This window comes from Trachypithecus francoisi, unplaced genomic scaffold, assembly GCF_009764315.1.
Source record: "Trachypithecus francoisi isolate TF-2019V2 unplaced genomic scaffold, Tfra_2.0 Lachesis_group14, whole genome shotgun sequence".
In the NCBI taxonomy this organism is placed as follows: Eukaryota; Metazoa; Chordata; class Mammalia; order Primates; family Cercopithecidae; genus Trachypithecus; species Trachypithecus francoisi.
The window spans coordinates 51903056-51915218 of NW_022681459.1; the positions used below are offsets into that span (position 1 = coordinate 51903056).

The following is a 12163-nucleotide window of genomic DNA, read 5'->3' on the forward strand; positions in this document are numbered from 1 at the left end:
GGAACACAATGTTTAGTGAAAATCTGCAGCTCCTAGGAACCAAATACAGCAAGTTACTCCTTTTCTAAAGTTCAAAAGAATTAAAACTGAAGAATACACTTTTTGTGCATGACTAGTTAATGGTTTTGTGGAGGAAGAAAAAGTCAGCTGGGTGCCAGGTCACAGCATCCCTCATCTGACAAGAAAACAAATAAAAGTAAGGAGCTGGTAGCTGACAGTGAGGCATGAACCAAAGATCCAGTGCACGTGAGGTCTGGGAAAGAATGAACATGCAGATGTATGCACCTTTACATCCCAAAAAAGTCGATAATAAAGCTAGAAACACGGGGCATGCAAAAATGCTGTAGGAGCCCACTTCATCCACGAGGCCTCTACACGTCAACCACAGGCGTGGTGGGGGCTCCTACGTCACTACTTAGGTGTCAATGGCCATACTCAAGAGAAGGCTGTCCAATCAAAGATAAAGAGACAAATTAACTGGGCATGGTGCCTCACACCTATACTCCCAAAACTTTGGGAGGCTGAGGCAGAGGATCGCTTGAGCCTAGGAGTTTATGACCAGTCTGGGACCCCATCTCTATTAAACAAACAAACAAAAAAAGACGGCCCGGCGCGGTGGTTCATGCCTGTAATCCCAGCACTTTGGGAGGCCGAGGCGGGCAGATCACAAGGTCAGGAGTTCGACACCAAGTGTGGCCAATATGATGAAACACTATCTCTACTAAAAATACAAAAATTAGCTGGGTGTGGTGACAGGCACTTGTAGTCCCAGCTACTCGGGAGACTGAGGCAGGAGAATCACTTGAACCTGGGAGGTGGAGGTTGCAGTGAGCCGAGACCGCGCCACTGCAATCCAGCCTGGGTGACAGAGAGAGACCCTGTCTCAAAAAAAAAAAGACATTTGAAAGAAGACTCACTAAAAGCATTACCTATTATATGTGAATTCCACATCCATAGGTTCAAAGTTATAGGCTTGTTCAAATTCTGGATTAATTTTAAGAATTACATCTTCTTCATGAATCTAAAAAAGAAAAAACAATATACCTGATTTCTTGGAATAATGTGATATCTATATCCAGCAACACATCATCAGAAATTCATTCTACAGCTTTGAGCTAAAATTTGATACCTATCTGCAAAATTAGTTGAAAAGGATTAAATCATGCCATTCAATTATACAAACAAGAGGAAATGGATCACTACACTCAAACTTATTGAACTTCTATTCGCTGGGCTATAGCCTCTCCTAAGGCTCTGAGAATAGAGAACGCATGGGAGGTCACTGACTCCATAGGACACAAACAAAACAACCACAAGTGTAGCCAAGTGTTAACTACTGTAAGGAAGCCTTGATAAGAAGGTCTGCCAGGTGCGGTGACTCACACCTGTAATCCCAGTACCTGGGGAGGCCAAGGTGGGCAGATCACCTTGAGGTCAGGAGTTTGAGACCAGCCTGGCCAACAGGGCAAAACCCTGTCTCTACTAAAAATAGAAAAAGGAGCCGGGCATGGTGGTGGGCACCTGTAATCTCAGCTACTTGGGAGGCTGAGGCAGAAGAATCTCTTGAACCTGGGAGGTGGAGGTTGCAGCGAGCCAAGATCGTACCACTGCACTCCAGGCTAGGTGACAGAGTGAGACTCCATCTCAAAAAAAAAAAAAAAAAGTCATTACAAGACTTCTCCTTTTAGTAGAAAAGCCCTCCAGCTAAAGCAAGATCCTGCATGATCAGTTCTGCCTATTCTTTCCCAGATAGTGTGGGTAGAAAAATAAGAAGGAAAGCCCTGATCCAAAAGGAGCTCAAGCTGTTCTCCAGGTAGCTCAGGCAACAGGGTGAGTTTCCTGAGGGTCAGGGCTGACACCAGCAGAGGGTCAGGAAGCTACGCCCCGGGCTGGCTTCCAGCTCCGGGAGGAAGGGAAGCAACAGTGGTACAGGGCTGTGGGATCCTTTCCCCTGAGGATGAGGAAGACAGACCAAGTCCTCACTGTACACAGGAGACATGCGTTAGTCTACTTGAGAAGAGGAGGTCGCATCCAAGAGAGCCTGAAAAGACGAAAAGAATTTTTGGAGCTCAAAAGGATATGGAAGGTCATTTCAGATGCCAGGGTTTGATCAATGGCATGGAGGCCCAGCCATACGGCTCAGGAAGCAGGGGTGGAGGCAGGCAGGTGCCTTCCTCCTGAGATCTCTGGCTCTGCTTCTTTGGAGGTTTTGGTATGCAAGGCTTCCTTTCTTGGCACAGCTGGTCTACTATTTGGAGGCTAAGATGGTCACTCGGCCATTTTGGGCTCCTCATGTCAACTTGATCAACAGCAAAAGTGGGTAATGGACAGCTGGCGAGGTCACGTCACTCGTGTCTCACATCTCAGTACACAGGCGATGGCCTAAGTCATTACAAGATCTCTGAAATCCTGCCAAGATTTTGTCTTCTGGGAAATATCCCATTCTATGAAATCAGCCACAGCATGGACCCTGCAGGAAGGTGTAGCCCAGAGTGACTGCGGCAGCAAAGGTTGGAGGCTGCCTCTTCTCCAGATCCTTACCAGGCTCTTCTAGCTCTCTCAGTCCTTCTTCCCTCTGACAGTAAAGGCTCTGGCATTCTCCATTCAAGTTTTCTACATTAAGTAATGTGTCGCTTCATCTTCTCTGATGCACAGATAAAGCACCTCCCTTCTCATGCAGATCCCAGTATCGCTCCCAGTGCTATGCTCGGTACATGACCAGTAAAATCCAGCCCAAGAGTCACAGACCACCCCATGCAGAACCATCTGGAGCACCAGGAGCTACTCAAAGCCAAAAAAACCACCTTCACACAAACATCAGAGCTGCAAACTTGTAGGTGTATTTTTCCTTTCAAGGTTTCCACTCTGCGAGCTCTTCCGGAATACATTCAGAATGCCCAAATATAACTCAGTGCAAACATCATGACTTACATATAACCTAAAAGATAAATGTTTTACGTGGTTGAAAATTATAGTATAAGTTTCCTTTATGCATCAAAAATTATTTAAAGATTCATTGTATCTTCACATTTTCCAAAATAGCCAATGCATATGGCAGCACCTCCCCAAGAGCCGTGGGGAGAACGTTACCTTTCCAACCGGTCAGAAGAGCGCGTCTAACATGAACTCATTAAGAGAGTGTGCTCTCACCTCAGTCACGTAGCTGATGTATTCGATGGCATGTCCATTGTACTCTTGAGTTTTTAAAATCAGTTTATCACCTAGTTAAAAAAAATATATTACCATGTTTAAAGCTAATACAAAATCACAAATTTCTGTGCTGTCCTGTAAAATCCAACACGAGGAAGTTCAATAAAACATTACTGGGGTCAGGCCGGGCGCGGTGGCTCACACTTGTAATCCCAGCACTTTGGGAGACCGAGGTGGGTAGATCACGAGGTCAGGAGATCGAGACCATCCTGGCTAACACAGTGAAACCCTGTCTCTACTAAAAATACAAAAAAAATTTAGGCGGGCGAGGTGACGGGCACCTGTAGTCCCAGCTACTAGGGAGGCTGAGGCAGGAGAACGGCGTGAACCCAGGAGGCGGAAGTTGCAATGAGCCGAGATCGCGCCACTGCACTCCACCTGGGCGACAGAGCGAGACTCCGTCTCAAAAAACAAACAAACAAACAAACAAACAAAACATTACTGGGGTCAACTGCTTACAAATAATGAAATACAACAAAGAGACCGGCACGGTGGCTCAAGCCTGTCATCCCAGCACTTTGGGAGGCCGAGGCGGGCGGATCACGAGGTCAGGAGATCGAGACCATCCTGACTAACACGGTGAAACCCCGTCTCTACTAAAAACACAAAAACTAGCCCGGCGAGGTGGCGGGCGCCTGTAGTCCCAGCTACTCGGGAGGCTGAGGCAGGAGAATGGCGTGAACCCGGGAGGCGGAGCTTGCAGTGAGCTGAGATCCGGCCACTGCACTCCAGTCCGGGCGACAGAGCAAGACTCCGCCTCAAAAAAAAAAAAAAAAAAAAAAAAAAAGAGTATCTTTTCTCTCTTAAGTGGGGTTTCTCTGCTAGTCTACCTAGGGAAGCATGCGAGTAACAAACACACCTGTGTACAGAGAAGGTCTCCCTTCGGCCAGCCCTGGGATCTCCAGAACCAGCAGATCCCCATTCCTTCTTAAGATGATCCCGCTCATGTTATACTCTTTCAGTTCCATTTCTGCATAAATCTCCTCAAGCCACAGCAAAGTCGAAAACTTCTCCTTGTAATTTGACATGTTCAGAAGCTGGAAAACACGCAAACGTATACGATACAAAGTCAGCGACAGCGCAGCGGCACACTGGAAAGCAGCAGCTCTGCACCGGGGAAGTCCCAACAGCTCCAGTTCAGCACATGGCCCCCCAGGTAGGGCGATTCTCGCCAGAGTCTGCTAATGCCTCAGTACGTTTCCCGGCCTTCAGCACGAGGGCCATGAGGCTCCAGCACACTCCCTGGCCTTTGGCATGAGGCTGTGGGGCTCCAGCTGGTGGTGTCCCTCCCTGCACTGCCCAGCACTGTCCACCCTCCCTGCTCTTTTTCAGGTTGTCCAAGTTAATTCTGGAAAGGCAGAATTTGGCTTCCACAGACATCTGTGAAAAAAGGACAAACTTCTAGGTCTGGCCAAGGTGGACTAACAAGGGCCAGATTTACTCTTGTACCTGAAAAACACTTAGAGACATAGAAATAAGAAATGATGGTGTTTAAACAATGAACATCATGCAGCACAGGACTGTGATCCCAAGACTGGGGAAACAATCCATGGAGGCCCCATGACTGACCCACCTGCACCCGCACAGAGCTCCTAGGCCCCAGCACAGAGGACTCAGGGGAGCCGCATGGTCTCTGAGGAGAGGAGCTCTGGTCTATGGGGCTGGGTGCTGGGAAGAGCAAGCAGCACAGAGTGGTCTGGAGGGGTCGGGGGACCCACTCGGGACCATCAGTTTAGCACTGAGGAATGCACGAGACACCACCCTGCAAGACCCACTGTGGGGCCAGACCAGGGCCTCAGCATGAGGTGGGGGAAAACTCACAGCAGCCTGCCTGGAATCAGAAAGTGGGAGGGCAGAGAGTGTGTCTGAACACATGGTGGCTGAACATTTCCAAATCTGAAGGAAACTCAAGGCCACATATTCAAGAATCCCAATGAACCCTGAGCACAAGAACAGGAAGAAAAGAATCTCTACCACCACACATTGTAAACCAAATCTATTAATATCAGTGATAAAAGAGAGAATCTTAAAAGCAGCTAAGAAGAAACAACGTTATGTGCAAAAGAGCAAAGATAAGAATTAGAGCAAAAGAACCCCATAAGAAAAACTAAAAAAATACTTAGGAGATGAATGAAAACAAAAACACAACATAGCAAGACTTACGGGAAAAGCCTGAGCAGTGCTGAGGGAATTTGTGACCATGAGTGCTGATTCCCATGAGCACTGCAAGGAATTAGACAAAGGAGAACAAACTAAACCCAAAGATAGAAGAAGGAAATAAAGACTGGAGGAGAGATGAACAAAAGACAGAACTGAAAAACAATATAGAAAACCAGGAAAACAACAGGTTGGTTCTCTAAAAAGATCAACAAAATTGACAGACTTTTAGTAGATTAACTAGAAAAAAAGAGAAAGACATAAATTACTAATACAAGATAGGAAAGTGGGAACATTACTACAGATTCTACAGAAATAAAAAGGATTATAAGAGAGTATAAGCAATTGTACACCAATACCCAGATTAAATGGACAAATTCCTAGAAACACAAAACCTACTAAGACTAAACCATGAAGAAACAGAAAATCTGAATAGACTGATTACTACTAAGGAGGTTAAAGCGGTAATCAATATTCTGAAAAGGAAAACCCCAGGACCCGATGGTTCCAAAGCTAAATTCTACCAAACATTTGAAGAATAACTAATACCAAACCTTCTCGAACTTTTCCAAAAAGATTCAAGAGGAGGGAACACTCTGACTTACTCTTGTAAGGCCAGCATTACCCTGATCCCAAAGCCAGACAGAGACACTTCATGAAAAGAAAACTACAGACCAATATGAACACTGATGTAAAAATCCTCAACATGATACTAGCACACAAAATTCAGGAGCATATGAAAAGGATTAGCTGGGTGTGGTGGCTCATTCCTGTAGTCCCAATAACTTGAGAGACTGAGGAGGGAGGATCGCTTGAGCCCAGGAGCTTGAGGCTGCAGTGAGCAGTAACTGAGCCACTGCACTCCAGCCTGGGCAACACAGCGAGACCCTGTCTCAAAAATACATACATAAAAGGATTACACCCTATGATCAAGTGGAATTTATTCCTGGAATGCAAGGATAGTTCAATATCTGAAAATCAATTACTGTAGCAACACACATTAACAGAAGGAAAGAAAAATCACATGATCATCTCAATACAGAAAAAGCAACTGAATTTTCTTTTTCTTTTTTTTTTTTTTTGAGACAGTGTTTCCCTCTGTCACCAAGGCTGGAGTGCAATGGTGCGATCTCAGCTCACTGTAACCTCTGCCTCCTGGGCTCAAGTGCCTCCCAGGTAGCTGGGATTACAGGTGCATGCCACCACGCCTGGCTAGCATCTGACAAAATTTAACATCCTTTCATGGTAACATTTAACAAACCAGTAAGAGAAGAAAACAAGGCTGGGTGCAGTGGCTCATGCCTGTACTTGCCTGTAATTCCAACACTTTGGGAGGCCAAGGCAGGAGGATTGTGAGACCCCATCTCTATGATATATGAAAGTTAGCCAGGCATGGTGGTGTGCCCCTGTAGTCACAGCTGTGAGCTATGATTGCACCACTGCACTCCAGCCTGGGCCACAGGAGAGCCTGGCTCAAAAAAAAAAAAAAAAAAAAAAGAGAGAGAGAAAGGAAAAGAAAAACAAAGAAAGAAAACGACCAAAAGTCATATATGAAAAACCCACTGTTAACATCATACTCAATGGTGAAAGATTGAAAGCTTTTCCCATAAGATTAGGAACTTCCAAGAGAAGGATGCCTGCTTTCACCACTCCTATTCAACATGGTACTAGAAGTTCTAGCCAGAGCAATTAGGCAAGAAAAGGAAATGAAAAGCATCTAAACTGAAAAGGAAGAAGTAAAATTATATGTTTGCAGATGACGTAATTTTATATGTAGAAAACTCTAAAAGATTCCACAAAAAACTGTTAGAATAAACAAATTCAGCAAAGTAGCAGGGTACAAAATCAAAGGACAAAAAGTATCTTCATTTCTAAACAACAATGAAGAATCTGAAAAGGAAGCTATGAGAGCAATGTATTTACAATAGCAGCAAAAAGAACAAAATACTTACAAATTAATTTACCCAAAGAAGTAAAAAACATATACAAAGAAAACGACAAAACACTGCTGTAAGAAATTAAAGAAGACATAAATAAATGTTAACATAGGCCGGGCCCGGTGGCTCAAGCCTGTAATCCCAGCACTTTGGGAGGCTGAGACGGGTGGATCACGAGGTCAGGAGATTGAGACCATCCTGGCGAACACGGTGAAACTCCGTCTCTACTAAAAATACAAAAAAACTAGCCGGGCGAGGTGGCGGGCGCCTGTAGTCCCAGCTACTCGGGAGGCTGAGGCAGGAGAATGGCGTAAACCCGGGAGGCGGAGCTTGCAGTGAGCTGAGATCCGGCCACTGCACTCCAGCCTGGGTGACAGAGCGAGACTCCGTCTCAACAACAACAAAAAAAATGTTAACATATTCCATGTTCATAGCCTGGAGGATCCAATATTGTTAAAATGTCCATACTAACCAACGCAATCTACAGATTCAATGCAATTCCCATCAAAATTCCAATGACAGGCCAGGTGCAGTGGCTCACATCTGTAATCCCAAGCACTTTGGGAGGCTGAGGCGGGAGGAACACTTGAGGCCAGGAGTTTGAGACCAGCCTGGGCAATGTAGTGAGACCTCGTCTCTGGGGAAAAAAATTCCAATGGTGTATTTTGCAGAAATAGAAAAACGCATCTTAAAATTCATATGAAAGATCTTGAAAAGCAAAATAAATTTTGCCAAAGAACAACAAAGCTGGAGGACTCAAATTTCCTGATTTCAAAACTTACTACAAAGCTGCAGCATCAAAACATCAAGTTGGTGGCTGAGGAAGGAACTGAGGAGCACCCTCCAAGCTCAGCAGACGTGGGTCCCGAGGAAGGAGCTGAGGAGCACCTCCCCATCCCAGCAGACCCAGGTCCAGCTTTTTCTGCCACTTCCTTTCAATGAACCATTCAGGCATTTGCCTGGAAACTCAAAGTGACTGGGGGAGAGAGGACTGCACTCCCGACTCATGGCACCCTCCCTGCCCAGGATCTGGGAGTAAAACACATCTGAACTTGTTTCTATCATGGCAATGGATTGAACTTGCCCCTTCCAACCCAAGAACCCAGCATTGCCCAGGCTGTGTTTTCCCCGGCATTGAGGAACATTAAGATAGGGCTCCCAGTGCCAGATGGTCAGGCAGGCATAACCTGGACATAGGTCAGACAAGAGCCACTGGGGCATTTGCCAGAATAAGTTACGTTTCCTATGTGAGGAACCCCTGGTCATGGGGCATCAGCCTGTCCTCCTGGTAAAACAAGTATCCCCTGAAGGGTGCATGGTGAACACCCAGGTCCCGTTCCCTTCACTCTCCTTAGGACAGAGCTGCCAGTTGCTCTGGCACTGGAGCTCCAGTTTAGCTGGTGACTCTCAGAACACCTCAAAGCCCTACAGAAAAAAACCCTCCTGGACAAAGGGCAATGTTCTCCCCTCAAACTGTCAAATTTCATAGACTTTTCATCCTTCTTGGACTTTTCTTCTCCAGACACCCCACTCAGAACATGCTCCTCTGTCTCTCATATGGTTGGGGACCTGGGCTCTCCTCCCCTGGACCCTTGCCCTGCTGGCTCTGTCAGGGTGATGTTAAGAGGCTGGAACGCTTCTTGCTCATAACAAGGGCCTCCTAGTCTAGCGAGAGAGGCTGAGTTGATGGCACAGGTATCCCTCAGTTCTTCTGCTCCAGACCCCAAAGGCCCTGTGCGTGACTCCCAGTGAAGCTGTGGGATGCCAGCCCCTGCAGCACAGCAGGTCTGGCAGTGTGCCTCAGGGCCAGACAGTGACCCTCGTTATCCCAGCTACCTGTGAAGAAAATTAGCCAGATGAAGGTCTGAACCTGAGAAGGAACCTCCTGGCTTTGTCAGAAAACAAGAGCATTAGAAGATGCAAACACTCCACAGGCCATCAGACACTTCCTACCTCTGCAAGTAATGGCTGGAAAGTCAGGATGTCAATTTTTTGCTCCACACATTTTCTAAGTCTCTCTGGGATTGGATACTGTGGAAGAAAACTTGGAAGTTGTCGTCTTGAGTTCCTTAAAAAATTAAGGTCACAAGTTAAAGACAAGTCTTTATCGCCAGGTATCGCTAGACATTCTTTTGTTTGAGGCGGAGTCTTGCTCTGTCGCCCAGGCTGGAGTGCAGTGGCCGGATCTCAGCTCACTGCAAGCTCCGCCTCCCGGGTTCACGCCATTCTCCTGCCTCAGCCTCCCAAGTAGCTGGGACTACAGGCGCCCGCCACCTCGCCCGGCTAGTTTTTTGTATTTTTAGTAGAGACGGGGTTTCACCGTGTTCGCCAGGATGGTCTCAATCTCCTGACCTTGTGATCCGTCCGCCTCGGCCTCCCAAAGCGCTGGGATTACAGGCGTGAGCCACCGTGCCCGGCCTAGACATTCTTACCTAAACATCCTGTCCTATTTTAGGGAGACCAAAGTTCATCCGCTCACTGAAAAGAACTGATGTATGAACAGCTGATCTAAGGCAGTGGTTTGAAGCTTTTGTTTTAGCTCTGGGATCCTTTCCTCAAACAGTTCCCATGAGTCTACTATTTGTAAACAGGTAAGTGTAGCTGCACAGGCTGTGGGAAAACAGGGCTGGAACCCCCAGAATCTGCTAGAACCAGGAGCTTGAAAACAGCTGTTTTTAACATTCTATGAGCTGAGCTCTTCCTACTGTATTTGTCATCAGGACTCCATCTGGGCCTATCCCTGCAAAGCGCACATTCGGAAAAGGCTGCTCTGTCTGGGTCCTGCCTTCGCTTTGTTTTTGTTGTTTCCCAGCCTGTGGTTTCTCTGGATGTTCAGGATGAGAACATTGCTGCTCTGGAGGCAAGCCCAACGCAGCAACAGAAACGACAGGAAAGGGACAGACAGGAGAGAAGTCAGGAGAGAACAGGGAAACTAAAAGTCAGAGTAAGGGCGATAAACCTCAATTCAGTGAATAAGGATGTTGGCTGGACCTTTATCCCTCATTCCCTCCTAGCTCTCCATTTCAGTGCAGTCTCACCCAAGAGACAAGCCCACATTGCTCTCCATATTCCATTCACTGTCATCTCAATTTGGGTTCCACTGGCTTAGCCCTCAACAGGAGAAACGCAGTGAAGACACTCCCCGTGGTTTGTGCCGAGGGTTATGTCAGCGCTCAAGTGTGAGGTGTATTTGGAAAGCATTGATTACTAACATGAACAAGGTAAAGGGAAACCAGGATGATCACTACAGGCTTAGGTCAACAGCCTGAACAGCTAACAGAACCACATGGCCTCAACAGACACGCTGGATTAACAAAATGTGGTTGCTACCATGATGGGTGGCTAGAAACTCGGCTGGGAAGGTGCTTGCCTACAGAGCACCCAGAACAGATCTGCTGAGTGAACGCGCTGCTCTAAGAGCCAAAGCTGCCTGGCACTGGGGGTCCTAGCAGGAGGTACAGTGCCTATGACAGGCAGCCACGGATGGACAGCTCTGGAAGCAGGCGCCCGCCAACGCCCGCACAGGCAGGTCCAGACACCTGGTGCTCCAGGTGTGCTTGAGCCAACCCAGGTCAGGCTCTCTGGGTCACCAACCTGACCGGCAGGAAACTAACGTCCTTGTTTTAGAGATGCTCCCACACAGTATGTTAATATTCACAGGGAAGTAACTGACCGGGGGTTAAAATCCTTGTGGCTGTTGCTTTGTGTATTTCACTCTTTGTGTTAAGCCAAATGCTAACCAGAAGGCTGCTTGGTGTGTCACTAGATGAGAACCAGGGATCCTCCAAGGCTGCTATAACGAAAACTCGATCCTCGGGGACTCTACTCTGCCTGGCAGCTGAGGGACCTTCCTGCTCCTTTTCTGGGTTACATCCCTACAGCCCCCTGATGTTGAAACTGTGCCCCAAAGAGTTAAAGAAACCAATGACTAAGAGAAATTCTTGAGCCTGCAGGATGGGTGATAAGAAGCAACTCCAACGCTGAGTCGCCCCCTGCTTATGACTTCAAAGGACTGGCTGAGATCAGCTGGAACCAAAATGGACAACTGGAGTTTGTGCAGAGCTTACTGACATCGCAGCCTGGATTCCCACCATGTGTTTCATGCGAACTCCCTCCAAACTGGCACATGACCCATGAGGTAGCATGAAGAGGTAACTACGCACACCCAAGGCCTTTCCAGCCCTCCCTTCTCCTTCCACCAACTACCTATTAATCCCAGACTCTACCCGCTAAACATTTTCTGATAAAATTACTGCCTTAAAGCCAGCACAGAGACACATTTGAGCTTGACTCCTGTCTCCTTGGGGGCTGGTTTTCAATACAAAGCTTTTCTTTTCTCAGAAACCCACTGTCGTAGCAATGGCGTCTAGTGCATCAGGCAGTGAGCCCCTTTTTCTCAATAATAATGTGCCCAGGGATGACGACTGCTTATTCACTTACGGAGTGATTGCTTTGTGCCAGGAAACTGCACATTTTACATGCCTGATCTCACTCAACCTTCAAACCACACGAGGCAGGGACTAGCATTTTACCAACAAGAATAAGGCTCAGAGTGGTTAAGAAACTTGCCCAAGGTCACACAGCTTCTTGGTGGTGCTGCTGTGATTCAGACAACGGTCTAACCTTAAAAGGTAAACAACCACATATTCTTCTCTGGTAACAGGTTTTCCCTTCAGTCTGCAACTTAGTAGAAGTCCGTAATCCCTCATCTTGAACTGTAACTGGGGCAACACGTGATTTGAAATTCAGAATTTTCCAGTATTAGAAAAGTGACCCATCTCACCCTCAGGGGGCTCTGGGGTAGCAGCAGAGCTCAAACCCATCAGTTATAGCTGATGGAGGAAACGTCACATTACACG

At 46.9% G+C, this 12163-nt stretch overlaps 1 protein-coding gene across 1 annotated transcript in view; it reads right to left on the bottom strand.

Moving 5' to 3' along the window:
- Positions 1-12163, bottom strand: part of MOV10L1 (Mov10 like RISC complex RNA helicase 1) — a 71051-nt gene that overhangs the window by 34964 nt on the left and 23924 nt on the right. Inside the window, 4 exon segments of the mRNA XM_033233513.1 lie at positions 930-1021; positions 3151-3221; positions 4070-4247; positions 9258-9372. Of these exon segments, the coding sequence (XP_033089404.1) occupies positions 930-1021; positions 3151-3221; positions 4070-4247; positions 9258-9372 (456 nt within the window).